The following is a 23129-nucleotide window of genomic DNA, read 5'->3' on the forward strand; positions in this document are numbered from 1 at the left end:
TGCGGATCAAAGGAATGAAATTAAAAAATATATATCCGTTTAAGGCAAGCCAAATTGATTCCTTGGGATGCCAGAATTCACTCTTCTTTTTTTGTACACAAAGGAGGCTAAAGCAAGGCCCTTTCGTCTTTTCCCTTCCAGTCTGTCTCTTCGTGCTTCAACATCTATGTGACTTTTCCCCTACTATAGTAGTATTTTAAAGCAACTCCAGTAGGTCGGTTACTCTTTCATACTGTTTTTATCTTATCATTCATTTTACATTTTGGATCTCCCAACCTTTACAATCACCTTTCATGTTCCCATGAGGCTTATGCATTGACTCAGCACTTGTCAAGGCCTCAAGGGCAAATCTGTGTCCAAAATCTTGCCGCAGTGGGGAAAGTTTAGTCACAGCCAACCCCATTCATCTTGGTCAACTACCACACGACTCGATGCTATCTTCCCCTAAAAATGTAACCCACTAAATAATGAAAAAGTTTGACTCTAGCAGTCTGATATAATCTTATGTATTCCTTGACTGAACTCCTCGGCAAATTGGCGGGTATTAGAAGGGAAATTGCCGCCGCCAGCTATAATGGATGGATAACATGAATCAAAACTATGCCAAGTATTCTCAGGTCTAGCCTGATTCTACCCAGCATGACCTCATGATCCATCCACAACTTCAATGCGATTCTTGATTTTATATTTATCAGGTTTAAGTTTACCATCGGGGGGTTAGGGAGAAGATTGTTTATGGTTTAATGGCAAAATCTCGCTCATTTGCCCTCCGGTAAAGCAAAGCCGATGCTTCCACCCTGTTTTTACACCAAAGGCAAGGGCAAAAGGGAAAGGGAACGGGGGAGCAGAAAGGATGTCAATTAAAAAAAAAAAAAAAAGAGCGAGAGGAACTTCAAAAAAAATAAAGATTATTCCCCGACTCGGAGAAAGTTTGCTTACCAGCCTGGATATACAACAAATCGTCCTGTAGAAAGAGCCCAATTCACCTGTTCATAGCAATAGATACCATGCCTCAGCTTTTAACGCACATCCCCCCAAAAAAGAGTTATTTTTTCTTTTTTCCCTTTTTTGGGCAAAGCAAGTTTCAAAGTGTAAAATTTCACGCAGATGGGAAGGACTAGAAGCATGCAGATCCCCAAGGTTTTCTATATTTAAAAAAATACGGTTTTCTATATTTAAAAAAATTAAGTGATGAAAGGTCTCAACAAGAGGTTTAAATAAGCAGAGAAATTAGCAACAATTACCTTATCAGTCCCAAGAGAATTTGCAACTACATGTGTAACCTGTTCATCTATTTGATTGGTGCATACAGCACCAAACTGTTCCGCTGTCTGCCACAATGGATGTAGGTGAGGATTGGCTTCGCCAACCGGAAACACCCTGCTAAACACAATACGACAGCCAGCCAAAATCTTCCGCTGTTCCGCAGCTAGTATATTTCTAACATCAACTTCATCTAATGAATCATGGGAGAAAAAGTTTTGATGTAGTCTCTCAATAACCTACATGAGACAGTTAACAATGATAATCAAGAGTGGTTAGTTATTTGCAAATTCTCTAGCTAGTTAAACTATAGCCTCACCGCCAAAGAGGATGCAAGAGTTCCATCTTCTGGTCTCTCATCATGATCAATCTCAAGCAGAGAAGGACCTAGAAGCCCAAATTGGCGTCTACTACAGGGAAAGTATGTATACCTGCAATACGTCAATGCATTAGTATAGTGATAAAAGTCCCAAGCATAAAATCACTTCATAAATCGCACATTCTATCTTAAGTACAGGTAACTTACCTTTCTACAACTATCAAGTTCAGCTTGTTATGCGGCCAAACCCTCACAGAATCATCTACAATTACCACGCCTGATTCCATACCCAGAACCCCTTCCAGATCCTTATTTTTTGGAACCCTCTCATCACCATCGAAGAGATCCCCATCATCACCCCTAGAGATAACTCGTCCTGCAAACAGAACCCCTTTCGGATCAAGCACTTTTGCCATCTCTGTAGCATACAGCTTGTTCCCCATGGTGTACAGATGCAGCTCAAACAGCTGACTAGCCTAAAATGCAAACAGAAAATTCATTGAGTGCTTCAAATTCAACTCAAACACCAACTGATTATTTAAGCCCAAATGATTAATAAATCAAACTTACCTTCTCCAAAAAATTCCAAATACCAGGCCTTAGTTTGGTCCACATTCCCATATGAGGAAAGCGGAAGAGGTGTCTCTGTGATTTTTCACGATCTTGTTCCTCTTTCTTTCTCAATATCTCATCATGAACTGGATCTACTTCCACAAACTGAAAAAGGTGGATCAAATTATAAGAAATTTTATGATATAAACATTATTCTCCAAGGATTGGCTACCAAGAAAAGAAGGGAAGAAAAAAAAATAAACATAAATAAGCTGTTACCTTAGCTGAATTAAGAAGCGTGTGATCAAGATCCAAGACAAGGCAGAGCTTGTGTGCCTCAAACATTTTCTTCTGTTCTTCTATCCTCCTAGCCCTCTCTCTCTGTATTGCAGCTTTTTGCTGGTCATCATATCCTTCAAATAACTGCTCAACATCCCCCCAAGCATTTTGTGAGCGACAGGCAATTGCTGCACCTACTTCAGGTGCTGAACTAGTCCCAGACTGCTGCTCCTCAGAATTTGAGCCAGCAGCTTTCTTATCCACTTTGTCTGACTTAACCTGTACTACTTCAGAGGATATATTCTGAGAAATTATTGGTAGGGTTGAAGATGCTTGGGAAACAGACAAGATATTAGCAATATTTTTCAGATTCTTTGTGAACTGCCGAGCAATGTCAGGTACTGTGACTGATTGAGAAGGCACTGACTTTGTATCTGCCTGACCCTCTTGCTTTTGCGCATTCAGATTATCCTTACTTCCCTGGGTGCTTGATGTAGGGGGTAAAATATTTTTGAGCTGCTCATTTCCCAAGCTTGGACCCTTCTGAAGTGCATTGCCATGGAGGATACGGCGGGGATCACGAGGTTTCATGCGAATCTTTCCCAAGTCCTCCTGCATGCTCTGCATTAAGCAAGCATAACGTCATGCTCAGAAGAAGCATGCATTGTAGTAATCATAAATTATTAAATGGTCTAATTTTACTTGGTTAATCAGAGGGGATGACTCAATAAGACTATACCTAACTTTTCTGGATAAGTGAATGGGAAGTATATCTTACTGAAATTCATCTCTTTTTCATAAAGTCAACTATATTTGCCATAATATTGATCAAGCAACCAATTAAAACATTAAAGAAAAGCAATTTTAAGATATAAAAAAAGAATACTAACAAAAGTGAAATTAAAATCTCTCCTAAAAGTTAGCAACCATATTGCAATGTAACTTACAACAAGGGAAAACAGAAGAGGAATATTGAAGTTGCATTCAAACAAAAAGATAAGCCATTGAACCACCACAAAGAACAAATTGTGACTTAAAAAGGCACATGCTTAGCACATAAATATTTTCTGCATTTATAAGAAGTAGAAAATAGATGAATAAACTGCTCACCATGGGAGCTATTTGTGAAGGAATCTGAAGTGTAACTGCTGGTTTCGGGAAAAGCCCTGAGGCCTTTGATGGAGCAACATTCACCAAGGGCACTGCTCCCAGTATTGAGTTTGAGTTTGGTGGTAGCGTACTTTTCGTAGGATCAGCAGATTTTTGCTGGGCTTCTGCTACGAGACTCTGTTGTTGCCTCATCTTAAGTATATTTATCAGCATAGTTGGATTCACAGCAATATCTTTCAATAAAGCAGGCAACGAGGCTACAGTACTAGTACCTGTCACTGACACCTGCTCATTTCCACTAATTGTCGCACTGGCATTAACACAACTACTACCAGGAATATTTACAACATTAGCCATTTTTATGGAATCGGTTTCTGCATTCTCCATCAACTGGTTCCTCTGAATTAACTGAGGTCCAACTATACCAGTGTCCTCCAACCAGCCACCGCTTCCAGACACGGTTCTCACATCCCTAATGACTCCAGAATATTCCAAACCATTCCTTAGCCTTTTTAGTGCAGGACCTTCCAAACTAGGCTCCTCAACAGTTTTTTGCTTTCTTGAACTTGCCGTTCCAATGGGTTCTACTTTAGGTGCATTATGCATGATAGAGAAGGGGCGCTGGTTAAGATCTAAACCATTCACATCAGAACTGGCTAACCGAAGCCTAGGGTCTCTACTCTTTGCTGAAGCTTTCACCGGTGTATTAGACGAAGTTATAGCTGCAACACTTTTAACAGTAATGGGTCCTTGAATGCTAGAAATGTCCATAGAGGGAGCAATTGGTCGCCCAATAACGGGTGGATTTATATTTCTTAAATTAACAATAGTCGAAGAACTAGACACCTCGCTACTAGTGTCACCATCCCCATCGTCACATTCTTCTGAAGGGGTCGGGCTAGGAAGTCTGTCACTTGTAAAGAATGAATTCCGACCAAACTTTTGTTGATAGGTCGAAACAGCTTTGAGGGCATCGGTTTCATATATATGCAATTTCGAATCTTCAGTGTCATGTGGCACTTTAGCTATGGGCAACACCGATTTAGCTATCCCATCTCCAACAGCCATTACTTTGTGTACAGGGAAACGTGATGGTGCTTCCCGAGTGGGTGAGGGGAGACTGTCTGCATCATGATCCTTGTGAAGGTCTAACAGCGGGAGTAGTACTCCTCTACCCTTAAAGCTAGATACTGCTGGTTTTGAGACTTCAGATAACACATTTAAGCTATTATGAACCAAAGATCCAACAGCCAAAGAATCTGAAGATAAGTTATTAGAAGTCAATTCACGGCCAGTGTTTTTGGGTGAAGTATCAGAATCCTTATTATGCACCCCATCAAGGGCTGGTATTTCTTTCTCTTTATCACCATCTCTAGCACTCCACAAAAGATCAACAGAATCCAAAGAGGGCTTCATGGCCTCTATCTGTGAAAACAGACACCAACTTTAGTTTCCATAACATCAACAATTTTCCTAAACCTAAAAACAAGGTGAGGGGCAGAAAATCTTCCTAAACTAAGTTACATAGAACCGCACCTCTTTCATCAGCTCAGAGGAGAACAGAGGGGGATCACAGTTCTTGACATCAGAAATTAAACTGTTAAAAAACGCAACAAAGAAGATAGCTAAACAGCTGAAAGCACCAGAATTTTCACAGCAATAAAAGAATAAACATCAAAGAACAATAAAAACCTCAACATGTAGTCTCTATTCTGTTCCTTTTGATTATTGTTCATGGAGCAGAACACCTGCAATCGAACAACAATTGAACCTCGACAATGTTTAAAAACCAGCATCTTTAAAATGATCAAGAATACTTTAAAAATTCAAATTTAAAGCAAATCCTTAGTGATAATTAAAAATGTAGCAAGTTCCAAAAAACCAGGGTGCCTTACAGAATTGACTGCTTGAATTGCAGTGAACGACAATTGAACAAGAGCCTCCTTTGTGGGAACATTAAATTCCAAGAACACTACCCGCAACCTCTCCAAAGTGTTGCGCACTCGGGAACAAATTTCCCCAAACGATCTACAACAAATAAATCAATGTAAAAAATCAATCCCAAAAAAGAAACCAATTTCCAAAACCCCCCAAGTAAGGTGTTTTCAATTGGGTAATTCACCATCGCACTCTAAATCCAGTACCAACCAAAAATTTCACTTACTTCTCTGCTTCTATCACAGTCACACTTTTTAGAGCTTCCCGAATCGAATTCACTCTCTCCTTCGAATCAATCTCAGAGCTCTCAACTCTCACTCCCTCATTACTCAAAACCGCTTCTTCTATAAATCCTTCGGCTTGGGCCACCTTTTCGACCGGCTCCGAGTCCAAATCAATCTCCCCTTCCTCCAATTCACCTTCCTCCTTCTCCACATCCATCTCTTCCCCACTATCATCATCAATAACAACTTCATCAACCACCTTTGGATTCGCATTCGGCGAAGCCAACGATCGCTTCGACTTCTCCTCGGGCCCAACCTCCTCCTTCTCCACCACGAAAAACTCATTCAGAGGCTTGTTCTGCACGGCCTGTGCCCACGCCAGGTTATACAAGCTCGAAGCATAGCCGCGCGAGACCTGGTACTTGTACAGATCCTGCATCGTCCAAACCCTAGCTCCGGCCTTCGGTTTCGCCGACACATTATTCGTCGTCGCCGTCATCGTCGTCGTCGGCATCGTAGCACTCTCCTGCTTCTTAAAATCCTCCTCACTGATCTCCTCCACCGAAGCCGTATCAGAAATTTCACCTTCTTCCACATCTTCAACCTTAGTCCCATCCTTCCCCATCTCACCTAGGGTTTCTTCAATTCCCGCACAATTATTCCACTCGCAACAATTCGATCCAGCAACGACCATATATTACAAAATCTTATTCAAAATTCAAACACCAATACTTCGGAGATCCGATCTTCTCCGCACGGATCTTACAAATTACACAAAATTAAATTAGGGTTTTTTGTTCTATTTCTCAAGATCTGAATTAGATTGAAATTATGATCGCGTTTTAGAAAAAAATTTCTAAGAGAATTTGATGTCAGATCTAATTTTGAGAAGTCTGAGACGTGAATTTTTAGATTATTCACTTCGGATCGAGAAAAAATATATATATATAAAATAAAGAAAGAAGAGAGAGGTCATAGAAAGAGATTATGATGATGATGAGAGAGAGAGAGTGGACGTGAGGGTAGTAGGTTTACAGGGACGAGGTAAATCTAAGACACGGCAGACATTGAATCTGGGCCGAACACGTCAGCAATCCGGAAAAGAACGGTTTTTGTGACCGTAATACCTCATGCCCCACTTGGAAATTTATTGTTCTTCTAGTTTCATTGAATTTTATTAGTCAAAATAGTCCTTCTTTTTATTTTTATTTTTTTTATAGTAATTTACATTTTTAAGGCGCTCCAACAGTTTTATTATTTTAATTATTGAGTATCACTATTTTTTTTTTAAAATAATCTTTGTCAAAAGAGAACCTGTGTGTAATGCATGAGAGAAGAATAAAAAAAAAATTATAAGAATTTTTTATTATTTTTGTAAGTGAAAAGTGTCTTATTATTATTATTTTTTTTTTTTACATGTTCATACAAGAAGGGAAAGGGGAATCGAACTAGTAATCTCCTCCACTTCATAAGGCGTGATCTCCTAATCGATTGAACTAACCTTTAAAGACCTTATTATTGTTAGTGTGTACTATTTACTTATTAAAAAAATTTCACAAAATTGGTAAGGCGTCTAGAAATTTATTTTGAATTATTTCAACAAATTGGTTCATTAAAATAGCCAAAAAATAATTAAAAAACTATTTTAATGAGTTTACTTAAAAAAAAAAAAAAAAAGGCTCTAATTTATATGGATATAGTTGCGAGACATTGGCCTTGTTTGGCAAACCACAAAAAATTTTCACTTTTTATATCACATCAATAGATTTTTATTATTATTCAAATAAAAAAATTAACTACAATACAATTTTTTTTTTGAAAATACTTGGATACCCATTCTCATTGGGATCTCACTTCTATCACACCCTTGCGTATGTGGACTAATGATGTAAGAGATAGTAGAAAGCGTGTAGTAAGACCTTGATTTTTTTAACAACTTTTCTATACAAATTCATTTTACTTTATATCACATATACAACTTTTTACTAACTTCAAAATTAATAACTCATTATCATGTAATTATATACACAAGAAAAATGAGTCTTGCACAACAGTTGTACAAGGTTTTAAAGATATGGGTGGATCCTATAAGGTGAGATTCACCACATAAATTCCACGTGAAACCCATCTCATATATGTAAAACGATACACAACAATTACACAATTATTATGAATCAATCGCTCATTTAATACCTTTATAGACAATACTTTGCCAACCAATGCCATTATTATGGGTCAATGGCATGTGCTACTGCGTAGGCTCGGGTTCGGATCTTTGCTTCCCGGAGAGAAGGACAACATGGCAGTAAAAAAATTTCCAAAAGGGACACGTATTTGAAATTTGAACATAATATAAAATTTGTTTCAACGGCCACCTTATTAGAATTCCTACTCAAAATGCTTTGTACTGGCATTTACAATTTGACGTCAGATTATATTTATATATTTTTTACAACTTAATAACATTTTTTAATCTCTAACATTCTATTTTCTTTCAATAATAAAAAAAAAAAAATTGAAGAATAATATATTAAACAGAATAGTAAAATGAAATAGTTAAAATAGAGAATAAGATATAGAAAAGTGAATAGCTAAAAAGAAAAAAAAAAAATGATTTTTTAACTAAATAAAAAGAAAATTTATTGAGTCAATGGGAATACTCCAATCATATATTATCATGTATCTGTAAATTAAAAAAGATTTGTAAACTTAAACAATTACCTAATTTGAATTTGTTGGTAAGATTTCACCATTTTAAAGTAAACGACTTGTTGTGGGGGGTAGAAAAAGCAAAAGCAGTGATGTGTACCCTATTGTCCCATATGAAAAGGAAAAGCTAAAATTAAATTTTAAATTTATTGTTATGCGCTTTTATTATCCTGAACAAACAAAATGGAAATACAAAATATACCATTAACAGTTGACTTTTTACTGTGGTGGTGGCGTGGTGCAACATTCCGTCACCATTTCTCAAATGCGACTACATGCAAGGACTACCATCACCGTTACGGCGTTACTACCCGCGAGGATCACAGTTGCTCTCGCCACCAACAATACATTAACACCACCATTGGACATTTGGACCGTTGACTCCCACGTGAGAATCCAATCCTAGACGAACTAAAATTTTAGGTAAGAGAATCTATATAAATAATTTTTTATTTTTTATTTTTTTAAAAAAAGGTGAGTGAGATGCCAAAACAAAAGATTTTTAAAGGAATAATCAAATTTAATTTTAAGGGGTTTAGCTCATAAAAAAAAATTTAAAATTTTGGTAGAGGCTACTACCCCAAATCCATGGCGGCTCCAATCCAATCTATTTAACTTAAAATGTAAAAAAATTATTTCATATAATTGATGTACTTGTGTAAAAATGTAAATGTTACTGTATTAATTTAAAATGACGTAGCATCACGTACACCATTAGACGCAATAAAACAAAATCTTTACAGTGAAATAAATCATTTTGAGTTTAATTGAAATGTAAAGGATCCAAACCAAGAGAAAAAAAAATATTAAGTTTCTAATCACGGGCAAGAAAAAGTTTTTAAAAAAATGAAAAATTTTAAGGTCAAACTGTAATTTTATCGATGCTTAATTGCAATTTTAAAAATTTATTTTTTCAAATCTCATATTTTAAAAATCATTATTGTTTAGACGCACACTTTGAAACTGCAAAACCAATTTAAGAACCGGTTCATCTGACACAGTAGCTAAATTCATCGAAATTAATGTAGTCAAGAATCAAGATCGAAAACAACCATTAAAATCAAAACATCAAAACCATTCAGAGGAAAGAAAGCAAAATAGACCAAATTCCTGAACATGATACTGCCTCAATAGTAACAAAACTGTTACATCCCAACCAACCAGCTCTTTCTCTAAGCTTCAGGCTTTCTTCTGGACAAGCTTCTCTATCAAATCAGCAGCTTCTTGGACTGTTGTTATATTCTGAGAGCTTTCCTCCTCAACACTGATCCCAAATTCTTCCTCCAAACCCATTACTATTTCCACCTGCATTCGCAGTATTGCTAACCATCATAATCATGTTGATTGAAATGAAACATATCAATTCAAGGTCAAAGCAAAAACTAAAGCACTGAATTGAGGTGTACCGTATCAAGAGAATCCGCACCGAGGGCAGCAAACTTGGACTCTGGGGTGAGCTCGGTCTCATCAGATAATGCCAGTTGTTTCTTTACTATCTCACAAACCTTTTGCACTGTCTCGGGCTTGGCCTGACACATTCATAAATTATAAAATTAATCTATGTTATAATATTAATTAAATGATTAAATCAATTATTTTTTATTAGTTCAAGTTTTAAAAATAATTAATAGTTTAACATGGTATTAAAGTAAAAGTCATGAGTTTAAATTTTCTCTTCGTCATTTCATTTTAATTAAATAATTTACGTATTGGACCTCACTTATTGAAGAAGAGTATGAATCCACGTGTGAGAAGAAAGTGTTAAGAATATCAATTAAACAATTAAATCAATTATTTCTTATTAGCTTAACCTTTTAACATAAGTAGTGATTTAGCCCTCCATCTCCAATAACTCACTTATCAAAATTAAAAGAATGCATATGCGTGTAAAAGGGGAAAGTGAAGTACCGCAGAGCAAACAGTGAAGCGCTTTGTCCTTAAAGAAGGGAAGACATTCTTTGTCCAGCCTGCTGTAACCATCTTCAGAGTTGAAGTCCCTCCAGTAACCTGCACATGCAGCATCTTAATTCTTAGGCATCAAGATTTACTTATTATTTGCATAATTTACATCTCGTTATTTATTCATTAAAACTCCATATTTGATTTGAAGAGCTTGATTAGGGTTTTCTAGAGTAATTGGGAGCAGAGTTTTTAAAATCCTCGTCATTATGCCTAGTTAAATTGGTTGTGATTTTATCGCCTCACCTCTAAGTTAATTTTTCAGTAATTCATTTAATTAAATCTGTTTAGAATATTTTTGTTGAATTTTTGAAATTAGAATTTAATTCTTGTTTGGTGCACGAATTTCAAGGGTTGATTATTTAGAAAAAGTTGAATAAAATATGATTTTTTTTTTTTTTAAAGTCGAATAAAATATAATTTATTTTTGAAAAAAACAAAATCAGAATCAAATTCATTTTTTAGAATTCTGTTACCAAACACACCATAATAGAACTCTACCGCTAAAAAGTACAAAGTAGGGTGTAAACTAATTATCCTAAAAGTTTAAACCAATAAAATAAATAAATAAATTTAATTATTTGACTAATACTTAAACACTCTCATTCTGTGTGAGCTCAAACACCCTAGAGCTCATTCTAGTGTTTTTCTAGAGTCCTTCTATACTGACATGACACCACTATAACTTGATTTATCTCTCCTGGCATTAGCCACAAGGGAGAGTAACGATAAAGAAAAAACGCTAGCCACATTTGCGCTATCACCCCAAAATGACTAATCAATTTAAATTTTTTCTAGAATTCCTTATAAAGCTCAGTTTTACCTAGTAACTAGGCAATGTGAGACTCAGCACCTATGAGTATTTTTATAAACCATTTATTCTATGTGAGCTATTCATCTCTTTCTCATATTGGACCGAAGTGTTACAACAGACCTATGAAATATTTTTGTAATAGTGAAATATAGAATCAAGATTTTTTTTTTTTTTTTTGTATTTTTTTGTATTTTTTTTAAAAAAAAATATGTAGATTCAAGGTTTTAACTCATTTAATTAATCATTTTCCAAGTATTTAGTCGTAAACCTTAAAAATGTGTCAAAAGGGAATGAATATATAATTAAAAATCGGATTATCCAACAATATAAGTTATACAATCCAATCAAAATGTGTCAAACGGGAATGACTATCAGTTACTATGCTCACTGTACGCCATTTTGAATCAGAAGAATAAGAATTGTTGAGAAACTAAATGGTCGCAATTAACTATGGCGCTATGGCGCTAATAATATACAACTACACTCCATGCCCAGCCTCCTATTTCAAACAAACGGTCCTCTCGCCAACCGATGGTTCTCTCATTCAGCAACTGTCACAAGTCAGAAACTCAAACACCTTTGGTAACAAATTAACAACTAAATCTGTACCCACTGACTACTTTCCCAGGTTTTTCAGCAATGGTCCTCCGCCGTTAGGATTAGTAAACAAGAAATCAATCCCCAAATAGGAGAGAGAGAGAGAGGAGAGAAAAAGAAACATGTGAAAGTAAACCAGATTTAGCTTCTTCATTTCAACCTATAACAGAAAGAAGCTTTGGGCATCTTAGGGAACAAACTAATAAGCAGTAATACCACAAAAACAAAAACAAAATCTAAACCAAGTCAACACCAGCAGCACCAAGAAGCGAACCAGATCTGAGATTTACACATAACGAGTATATTGGAACTGAATGAGTAAAACTAACTTGCCTGATTATTCTTGAAGCAGGGCTTCAGGGAAACTCCGAAGGTAGCAGAAGTAGCGGACACAGTGGCCATTGGAGCTCTCTAGCTGCGGAAACGTGAGGTTACGGGGACGAGAGGGTAGATAGACAGTAAGAGAGAGAGAGAGAGAGAGAGAGACGGGCGGCTTGTGAGCAATGTTGGCAAGTGGCGTAAACAAACAAAGAGGCACTTAAAAGGGAAAAGAGACGGAGGCTAAAAGACTCTGGTCTGAAGAATCTGTAGTCTTTTACCCTTTGGATTGGGTTATGAGGGATTTTGTTGTCGCTGTGGGACAAGCGTCTAACCTTTCAGAGCGCACCACATCCAACAGGGAATCTGGGATGACCCCACTTGGCTGGTTTCCTTGATGAATTTACAGCGTGGAAATAACGTTTCCTACTTAAAATATGAGATGTGTTATTAGCCTATAACATATATTAGGGTTAAATAAATATTTGGTATATATATATATATATATATATGATTTAAAAACTTTATTTTTTAATATTTCAATTTCAATTCGCATAATAGACAATACTTAAGTGTTGGAAAAAGATAGATTTGGTACTCTATTTATTTTTCCGTCCAATATTTATCGGTCTGTCACGTGTCAAACTTATACGTGGCACAATATAAAAAAATGAATAATAAAAATCTTTAAAAAATAATTAAAAAATTAAAGTTAATAAAACTTTAAAAAATAAAAATAAAAATAAAAATATTAAAAACTTTAAAAAAAAAATTATAAAAAAAATGGGTTGCTTAACCACCCCTTTGGCTGGCTACCTCTGATGGCCAAAACGCTCAATTTTTATTTTTATTTTCTTTTTTCTCTTTGGCCATAGGGATGGTCGGACCATCCCATGCCGGCCAAAGAGGTGGCTCAGCCACCCATTTTTTTATAATTTTTTAAAATAACGCTTTCCATTGACTTGGACGATGACTAATTTATAAAACTCCCGTGGTATTCACGGGGAGAAAACGTGTTGAAGATTAATGAAGATTTTTTCAACTTCTTGTTTCCTACGTTAAGAACTACAAATCTTCATTATTACGAAAACACTACACAATTTCTACTTCTTCTAATCTATCTTATCACGATCTTCATCTTCAGATACTTCTGTTCCAATAATTAATACAACATAAATTAAATGAACCAAGACGACTGACTGAAATAATTAAGAACGCAGATATTTTGTTAACATGTCAAAACCTAACATGGTGAATGCATGGTCTGCGCGTATTGGTGTAGTACTAACTGCTTAATTAGTATACCAATTAAGGAAAAAATAATAATCAAAACTAAGAATTTCTGTTCTGAATAGATTTGAAGTAAAAGAAAAATGCTAGAACATTTATTATAGTCCTTCTTGGATTTTTCTGTGGTGACATGACACATTTTTTTTTTTATAATAAAAACAGTAAAGAAAAATCAAGTTTTAATTTTTCTTTTATTAAAAATCACTATAATTTTGGACAAGTATCTCTCTATTTCAAGTGGCATCATACAACCATTTTATATTTTATTATATTATATTTAACCGTGTATATATTTAAATGACATAGAATCATATTCATTACGTGACATTATTTACACTATTAGATCTACAAAATAAAATCTTGGCCATAAAAATGACTTTTCTCAAATTTGACTTTAAATTGAGAAAATCGTATTCCTATAATTTTATCATGTGGATTTTCTTTTTGAAAAATGCTAGTCGTGCGTACAATTTACATACAGCTAACTTGCGCGAACACTCCTAATAGCTTATGTATTTTTCAATCTAGAATAGCTAATCAAAATCTATTTTATTTAGTTTAACTAATGAGTTTTAAAATACATTATACATCCAATTATTTATTCTTAACTCTATATTATTTTTTTATTATTTTTCATTATAGTATTTTTTTTTCCACGTGGGTCCCACTTGATAACTTCACTACTTTACCTTAGATCTCCACTATAAAGGAAGAAAAAAAAAAAAAAAAAGAAAAAAAAAGGTGCAATGGTGGAGGGAAAAAGGAAAAAAAACAAAGCTAAAAAGGTGGAGATAAAGAATAAAAAAAAAAAAAAATAGATAAGTGAATAGTATAACTCTACTTGTAGAGTTGCACAATTTATGAAATTAAGAAAATCTATTCTAAAGTTAGAATACATAAGCCGATGGAGACTTTTTTTAGCACTTTTGTTATCTATTATAGCTTAAAGTTGTACATAGATAATCCATTGGGAGTACTCTATCGGCTTATATATTCCAACTCTAGAGTAAATTTTTCTTAATTCCAAAAATTGTGCAACTCTACAAGTAGAGTTATACTATTCACTTATCTATTTTTTTTTTATTCTTTATTTCCACATTTTCCGTTTTATTTTTTTCCAATGGATTATCTATTTGCAACTTTAAGCTAGAATAGATAACAAAAATGCTAAAAAGAAACTCAATCGGCTTATGTATTTCAACTCTATAATAGATTTTTCTTAATTTCATAAATTGTGTAACTCTACAAGTAGAGTTATACTATTCACTTATCTTTTTTTTTTTTTTTTTTTTATTCTTTATCTCCACCTTTTAGTTTTGTATTTTTTCTTTTTCCCTACCACTCCACGTTCTTCCTTTTTTTTCTTCCTTTATATTGAAGATCTAAAGGAAAGTGTGTAAAGTAGTGGAGTTATCAAGCGGGACCCACGTGGAAAAAAAAATACTATAACGAAAAAAATTAATGAAAAAGAATAAAAGAATAATATAGAATTAAGAATAGATAATCGGATGTATAATGCATTTTAAAACTCATTAGCTAAACTAGATAAAATGAATTTTGATTAACTATTCTAGATTAAAATATATATAAGTTATTGGAAGTGTTCTAATATGGTTGCTACGTATGATAGCATTACTATTTCTTTTTTGGGTGGGTCAACTAGTGGGAAACAAATAAAACGGCTTGAGTTTCAAATCTTGGGGAGCCTTTTCTCCCGTCGTTGAAAATAAAACTTCATCAAAGAGAAAAACGTTTAAAGCATGTTATCCGACAGACCCCCATTTTCTTCCTTCAATACAAACACCGACCACACGCAAAAGACGCTTCCTATCATGCCTCAAAGCTCGTTGAGTCCGCACCATGTCTAGTAAGTTTATGAGTTAACCTTGTTCCCACTTCTTCTTACCGGTTTAAAGCCGATAACATCCGACTGGCCCAACTTGAAAGAGCGAACTCATTACGTTCAATGCCTAGTGAAATTGCTACTTCATACGCCTCTAGCCTCTTCCCCCATACGACCGTGTATCATTGTGAAACCAAATGCGTCCACAGATCATAAGGATTGGTTTGATTATGTTCGATGAAACTGGAGAATGGTAACAAAGCCAGATGCCAAATACTCTTTTATCATCATCGATCTTGGAAATTCTTGGCTGCGAGCTGATTTCTATGCCTGGTCGTAAAGTATGAATGATTACCAAAAGAGAGAACTGCAAAGCCAGCATGATTAAATAAATGGCATCTCACCTCTTAACTCAATCCCAACACGTACCAAGAGAGAGAACACAGCATAAGTGACTCAAAACTCTTTTTCATTTGGTTATGGGTCGTGTTAATATTATTTGAGTTAAAAAAATTCTTCACGTAGAAAATTGGTTTTGGTTAGGAGGGTAAATAGTGTCAAAAACAATCCTTGCAAATGTATGTCGAACCTCCTTCAAGCTCCCCAATGCCAAAGACTCGTAGTCAATCTTTTTCCCCCGTTTGGGGACAGATCCCCTTTCCATACCCCTTCTGACACATTCAAAAATCTTGGATACCCTCAGCGACAATGCCCATGGGATAAAAACCTGTGTATTAAGACAAAAGATGATTATATGGTACCCACAAAAATAAAAGACGAGAAGAAAGCTAAATCCCTAGGTACATGATTTTTCATATACGAGAAAATGTCGATGGAACTGTGGGGCTACAAATTAGCTTCTTTAATAATCTTGCCAAGAGTCTAATCAACGCCAAAACGAATATTTCTTGAAGTATACAAGTCAATTACATAGTTACTCTCCAAAGCCATGAAGCAAAATTCTAGACAAGAGGAATGAGGTTACTTGTTATGTGAGCCCATTTATGAGGCTTTTCCCCAGCTTGTACAGGTTCTTCCCCACCTTTCCTTCTTTTTACTAGGTAATGGCATTGATTAAGAAAAGAAATAGGTTGCTTATTGCACCTCAAAAGTATGCTTTGTGTACACCAAATCAAGCCAGCAGTACAAAGTAAACATACAGACTACAGAGTATTATTTAAAACAGAAGTTTGGCATCCATATCAGAGAACTCAAATGACGCAAACATAAAGGTTGGTCAAGCCCACGCCTGAAGGCCAGGCCACCGTCCACATCCCATACCTTCTAAAAAGATCCAGGTCGTAATATAGGCACGTAATCAAATGGGACACATAACTGCTTTGGAAAATCTTTAATTATTATCCGTTTCTTATTCTCAACAACAGCAATTAGCAAAGCTTAACTGTAAGAAAAAAGTCCTCACCAGATCTGAGCATGGAGCTTGTGGGTATTTGGACATTGCTTGCGAAACATAATACTGATCTCTCATCTTGCATAATACAGTTTTGACTGATGCTGCAAGATCAATAACCTGGTCTACCAATGCAGTATCAAAGTTTAGATCTTCAGGTTCTAATAATTCATCAAAGCTTGGGCCATGTGGTTGGGAGATCTTCTTTGCAATTTCTACAGCTTCGAACAACGATCCACCACTGTGGACAGCAATGCTAAATGCAGCAACAACCAACGGATCACGAGGCTGGTCAACCAGAGCTTCATGAAATGCTATGATAGCAATCCTACATTCATAAGCCCATAATTAGCTTTCAAGGGGTCCCAAATTCCTCAAATATACAGATAAACATCATGTATGACTAAAGAGAGCCAAATATTAACTGTTGTCCACCCCCCACAAAAATTATAGTTTTAAATCCCCCAAATGTCAACTCAGCCTAATCTTTGGTCCAATTAATATGGGGTTGACTACATGACTCTTGGTTCACAATTTTACAACATCTAGGGTGTTCTCTCGCCAAAATCAAGTTCTAACTCATCTCAACCTCACAAGGACTGCCTAACACTTCTACAAGACCAAATTGAATGACATGGAGTTGTGGATAAATGTACTAGAAACTGCAATAGAACTCTCACAGGCACATAGTTACCTTCATTTCTAGATAAATGGCTTGAATATAAGACAAAGTTTCACTATTTTAACAATTTGCGTTTACTAATGGTGCCATGCAGTTGGTGGAGTGGCAAACTTGGTCACTCTAACCACCATTAAAAGTCTATATTGCAACTAACTAGACCACAACAACATACAAGACCAACTTTAATCAAACAGTGCAATAATGAAATAATTATCTGAATGGAAACCAGCGACTAAAATTCTTTCTGAATGCAACCATACAAGGTTGCAAAATAACATGATTCAGCACACCAACAATAAATTTCACACAGAGTAACTACTTCGCATTTCTGGCAACCAATTTGGCAGTATTCATTGGCGTCAACTGCTGAAAAAGTTCTCACCATAAGCTACAATGGCATGGCCGATTAGGTGCCAGAAGTTTATCAAGGTTGGAGAACAAAGACTGCACAAGATCAAACCAAGAGGCAATCATGTTAATAATGATGTAAAAGAGGGCCTCTAATAAGAACAGTCCATTCAGGAAAAAATGACAGAGGTAGACACAGCATGAGGATATGTATCATCTAAAGATTCTCAGACATTCGGTATTATGCAGAATGAGTTAGGAAAACGAAGTTGATGCCCGATATTATATTGCAACTCGATTTTGCAATGCACCAAATGAAAGGTTCAGTAGTTGCTTATAGATAGGTGCATAGGTGCTCCTATGTGCACTTACAAGAAGCATGTTAGATCTCTCATCACGTCTCCGAAAACCTTGGGAAGCAAAATAAGATGCCTGGATGATGCAACTAATTAGAAGATCTTCATAAAAAAAAAAAGATTAAAAAAACTATTGTTTGAAGTAATATCAACCTATAGACAAAATCCTTACTTGGATGGGCAGAAGTATCTCTAAGAGTCCAAATCTCCATAATAACCTCAAGGAAGCTTCTGCAGACCCAAACGCCAGCATATAATTCATCTCCATAAGGATCCTTCCCTACAGCATTTGGAAACGGAGAGAAGATGAGCCTGAAGTATCAATACAACCATACGCTAAGTACCAGAAACTAAGATACATTGTTTTTCTCTCACTAGGACTAAGATACCTTATCAAGTCGTAACACTGAGCAAGATAATTCTCTTACAGAAAGACTTATCTCTCTAGTGAAACGAAATCCTAAACGGGCTGAAATTCTGACCGCACGTAAAATGCGAGCTGTCGAATTAGTGGCAAACAGAGTAAGATGACAATTTTTAGTTGATAAAAGACCAATATGCTATGCAGAGTACTGACGCTGAAAACTTTGAAGCTTTCAAACTAAAGTCTTAAATAGAAAACATATGCTCACCACAGTCCTCCACAAAAGAAAGATTTGCAGGTAAAACAGTGCGCACCTACAAATAAAATTTTGAAGAGATGAGCAATGTAGGGAGTTTAAGTTGATTAAAAAGTTTTGGCACTTTAACCACAATAAAATACATGCACACTTTAGCTTTTCTAATATCTTCCATCCCTCCTGTATAATCGTACACTATCTTTGCATATGGATCAAACATCAACCTGCAATGATAAAGGAAAGTGTTAGCAATATATATAAAACAGAAATAGTGGTAATAACAAAATATATTGAAGAAAACCCAAATCACTTTATAAATTAATTTATGCCATGACATCCACTCACAAATACATACCCATTAATGGTAAAGTCCCGCTGTAAGCAATTCCTCCAGCGAACATAATCACGCCCATTGCAGCCAGAAGGTTTACTGAAATACTTAGTGAACTTCCAACTAGAATTATTTACAGAGGTGCTAAAACTCGAAACCTGTATCATGAGACAGTCCCATTTACTATAAGAAAGATAAGAAATTAGTTAAAAAGATAGCACACTAGCTTAATTAAGTCATAATTACAACTTAATCGAGCGCCTTTACAAGACAATCAATGCCCAGAAATTTTCAGCTATATAACTTTGTAGACATACCTCCACAACGGTATCAATGGCATGAACATGGCATATGGGAAATCGTTTCCCAACAATTTCACATTGTGCAAACGTTTTACGGACCTGCAAATAGTTGAGGAACTTGGTGAACTAGCACGCAAATTAGCATCCAAACTATGAAGTTCATTTATAATACAAAATAAATAACTGGATTTTTTAAGTAATCATGATATCCAGATATGGTCAGTTTCCACACTGACAAAACATTGCATGGAATTCAAACTGAGAATTCTTCAGAACCCTTCCTGATATCTTGTGGGGATTCCATCATTGAGGATGGTGACAGATTTTAACTTATTAATGCAAGGATCTGGGCATTGTGGACCCATTTTGGGTTTACAAGTACAATCAATAGCATATGGAACTTTTAGGTTAGATTATGTCCAAAAAATGTGAGGGTGTCCACATTCTCTATTCATCATCCAAATATACCATTTTCCCTATTCTTTCAAAAACAATTGCATTAACGATGTGGTCTTGGGTAACCACCTTTGTAGCCTTGACTTACAGCACAAGCAAGATGCTTTTCTATCATCACCTATTCCAACCTTAAAGCAAGTGTTAGATACTGAAAAGATAACACAATTGCATAAGCAATAGCATGATCCTTATATTCCCATGTATTAGATACAGGATGATAGTTGATCAGTCAGGAAGTTGATATGCTCAATTCCTACATAAGAATTGAAACTTTTTGAATAAAAAATTGCAAGTCAAGATTTTCTATATAGCAATTCATTTTCTTTTCTAGCTATAGCTGTAATGATATTCGAAGGATGTCCTTACTTCCAAGGGACATTAATGCCTTTGGACCACTTTTCTATAGCTGACGAGATGGGTTAGAACCTAGTCTCTTGGGGGGGGGGGGGGGGGGGGGGGCGCTAAAATTTTAAAATTCCCTCTAATTTATTTGTTTTTCATGAGATATACCCTTAAAAATTAGTTTTTTACTCCCCAGAAAGTTCATTTTCTTTAGTTTTGCTCCCCCCAACCCCCCAACAAAAAAAGAAAAAAAAAAAAAACCTAAAATTCTAGTTCTGCGGCTGCTGATGCTGTTACTTCTGCTAAAAATGGGAAATAAGCAATACCTCAAAGCTTGGTTACTCAAAGTTTACGAACTATCAAGTGGAAAACAGCAGGGCATTTGTTTAATAAGAATAAAAACCAATATATAGTGTCTTTATTACCTTATGCATGTATGTAAAACTAAGACTGCTATTAACTGGGGTATAACGACCACATATGCCCCACATTTTACTCAAATGAAGCTTAACATAAGACACCTAAAAAGATCACAAATATAGATAGAGAAAACCTCCTTAAGTTCAGCTGAAGTAATGACATCAAAGTCTTTTGGAGTTCTCTTTAGGATAAGATCTCGTACACAACCTCCAACAAGGTAGACCTCATACCCTGCAAGGTTAACAAAATAATCAACTAAGGACAGCCGCAGAAAACAAATAATGCAGTTGAAACAATGGAAAGGAAAACAAAACTTTAAATAGAAACATGCAATGTACATATTGTACCAATTTGCATTTCATAAATGCTCCTAATTCCAAATCAAAAGCATACAAGTGTTTGCCAAGCAATAGCAACCTTTTTTAGCTTCAAAGCCATAAAATAAAAGAGGCAGTACAAGCATCTTTCAATGAGCATATAGGAGTATTGCTTTAAGCTTGACTTTGAATAATTTTAACTAAGCACAATATATGTTTCAGCGCAGCAATCTCTCTTCTTTTAACATTTGTTACGGTCACCCCAATCCATCATACTCTACCGTGAGCACTTGGAAGGGCAGCAATAGGAGCGAAAGTGGCGTGGGATCATATTAGAAGTTGCTCTATGATGCAAATTAACTGGAGCACAAGTATAAAGAATCCAAGCTTAATGCACAAGATAAGACAAAGAATCTAAGTTTAGTAGATAAAGAAACTACATAAACCTTTTTTCCTTAGCCCATTCAGTACCATCCGCGTCGGCTTCGATATCATCCATGTCTCTATCCCAAGTTCTTCAGAATTCAACTTCTTCCATTCATGTCCCTTACTATTTCTCCCAACTACTTCTATCACCACACAAATTCAAGGCGTTCAGTTGTGACACATTACTGAGACTAAAACACAATAAACGTTCTTATCAATTACTACAAAATTAAATTTCGAAATACAAAAAAAAAAAAAAAAAAAAAAAAAAAGAAGTATCTAGCATAAAATTATCACCTCCTCCATGTTTAGCAACCGGTTCAGCAACTGATTCAACCGCCGCAACAGAACCGATGTGCCGTACCTGCGAGTGAACAAAGCCGTAGCTCAACTCTCAAGCTGAATATTCAAATCCACCAAATTGACCACATCCAAAGGCGTTTGATTGCATCGAAAATTTAGTCAACGGGGAAAAAAAATTATAGTTTCATCATTAAAAAAAAAAAAAAAAAAAAAAAACAGTATAAAAAAAATATATAATCAACATTTGATTTTCTTTGTTTATACAAATATGCAAATGTTAATACATGGTTCACATAGGAAAAAAAAATGGACAAACCTTTCGGGCACAGAAAGCCAGAGGGCGAGGAAGTATGAGGTGGTTCCTCCATACAAGTCCAAGGGCCGGGAACGCCATTGATAATCGGAGGGAGGGGATTCACCATGTCATTACAGAAAAATTCAAGTGCTTAAAGATGGATATATATAAAATGAGCTTGATACATTAGGGTTCCGAAAGTTGATATCAGATATGGTAATAGCGGGAAAATTGTTCTTTGGTATGTGGAAGCAAGAAGAGAATCAGAGGGTAGATAGAGAAAGGCCTCTGATTTCTTTTGTTCGAGTGTTTGAGGAGATATTCTCTCAGGATAATCAGCTACCGCGCTAGCATGCACTATCGGTCTATCACTGCAATATGAATTGGGCTTATAGATATTTTATGAGCCCATAACTAGCAAAGAAACGCCTGATTTTGGGCTTAAGCCTGAACCTTTATTTGGGCCTAGCGTAGTCGGCCTTTGAACACCAAATGATCCTATCATGTAACTTTTTGTTTTTCACAAAAAGCCTCTAAACCTTAGAGAATCCTAAAGATAAACCCTTTCTAAACAATATGTAAAAACATAATGGTTCTTAAGATTTAAATTAAAAGTTCGAAATACCCTTAATGATTCCAAAGGGGTCAAATTTTTAGGAGGAGAGGTTGAAGATATCTCTAACAAATAAAATCCGAAAAAAAATAAATAAATATTGCTGGATCAAACTAATTTGAACTTACTTTCTTTATCATTGTTCGAGAGAGAGAGAGAGAGAGAGAGAGAGAGAGAGAGAGAGAGAGAGAGAGAGAGAGAGAGAGAGAGAGAGAGAGAGAGAGAGAGAGAGAGAGAGTGTGTGTGTGTCTGAGAGGCTTTTTAGAGAGCTTATCATCTCTCTTTCAACCTTGTGATTTCCTTCTTCTAGTAGCTACCTTAACTCATTCCTCTTAATTTTGCATCATTTTCTCTTTCTTTTCTTTCCTTTTTTTGTTTTTTGGTTCCTTCTTTTTGTTCTTTGTTGTTTGCATATTGGAGGCCATATTTGTTGCGTTTCCCTACCCCCCATGCATGTGCACCTCACGGGCCACCTAGGCGCACATGTGTTGCACATGTTACTGTCTCCACTGCTTCGTTTGGACTCATACGATATACAGGTTCAATTACAGATCCAGATGTAGTAACTACCAAGCATTTTTCGCCCGATACCTCCCTCACAAGTTACCGCGGTGGTGCTCTTCTTCAACAGCTTAAATCCAACCACTACCGGTGCTTTACTCTATGTTTTGGCTTTATAGCAATGAACTTTT

At 35.7% G+C, this 23129-nt stretch overlaps 3 protein-coding genes across 7 annotated transcripts; all 3 read right to left on the bottom strand.

The window, feature by feature from the left end:
• Positions 1-6664, bottom strand: LOC133863931 (RNA polymerase II C-terminal domain phosphatase-like 3). The gene is made up of 12 exons (XM_062300093.1): positions 5688-6664; positions 5419-5551; positions 5216-5271; positions 5060-5120; positions 3524-4948; positions 2414-3034; positions 2153-2299; positions 1790-2058; positions 1583-1694; positions 1245-1502; positions 940-986; positions 1-797 (listed from the first exon to the last, which is right to left on the bottom strand). The coding sequence occupies exons 1-12, from the start codon at positions 6377-6379 to the stop codon at positions 734-736; spliced, it is 3885 nt and encodes a 1294-aa protein (XP_062156077.1). The 5' UTR covers positions 6380-6664; the 3' UTR covers positions 1-733.
• Positions 6665-9431: 2767 nt separating this feature from the next.
• LOC133863967 (acyl carrier protein 1, chloroplastic-like) lies at positions 9432-12358 on the bottom strand. The gene is made up of 4 exons (XM_062300144.1): positions 12098-12358; positions 10303-10401; positions 9801-9923; positions 9432-9699 (listed from the first exon to the last, which is right to left on the bottom strand). Exons 1-4 carry the CDS (start codon positions 12164-12166, stop codon positions 9574-9576), a joined length of 417 nt encoding a protein of 138 aa, XP_062156128.1. The 5' UTR covers positions 12167-12358; the 3' UTR covers positions 9432-9573.
• Positions 12359-14904: 2546 nt separating this feature from the next.
• Positions 14905-22169, bottom strand: LOC133863939 (uncharacterized). 5 transcript variants are annotated; one of them, XR_009899454.1, is made up of 15 exons: positions 21846-22169; positions 21524-21590; positions 21247-21369; positions 20617-20714; positions 19281-19364; positions 18988-19121; positions 18784-18856; positions 18645-18690; positions 18402-18511; positions 18185-18292; positions 18029-18088; positions 17691-17752; positions 16639-16954; positions 15620-15942; positions 14905-15545 (listed from the first exon to the last, which is right to left on the bottom strand). XR_009899454.1 is itself a non-coding variant. In XM_062300124.1 (15 exons), the coding sequence occupies exons 1-15, from the start codon at positions 21921-21923 to the stop codon at positions 15540-15542; spliced, it is 1503 nt and encodes a 500-aa protein (XP_062156108.1). In that variant the 5' UTR covers positions 21924-22169; the 3' UTR covers positions 14905-15539. The 5 variants fall into 5 exon arrangements, 4 of the variants coding, with proteins under 4 accessions (XP_062156108.1, XP_062156099.1, XP_062156089.1 ...); XM_062300124.1 differs by having other exon boundaries at positions 15805-15942; XM_062300115.1 differs by lacking the exon at positions 14905-15545 and having other exon boundaries at positions 15578-15942; positions 21247-21366.
• Between the last annotated feature and the right edge of the window lie 960 nt (positions 22170-23129).

The sequence above is a fragment of the Alnus glutinosa genome, chromosome 1 (genome assembly GCF_958979055.1).
Source record: "Alnus glutinosa chromosome 1, dhAlnGlut1.1, whole genome shotgun sequence".
In the NCBI taxonomy this organism is placed as follows: domain Eukaryota; kingdom Viridiplantae; phylum Streptophyta; class Magnoliopsida; order Fagales; family Betulaceae; genus Alnus; species Alnus glutinosa.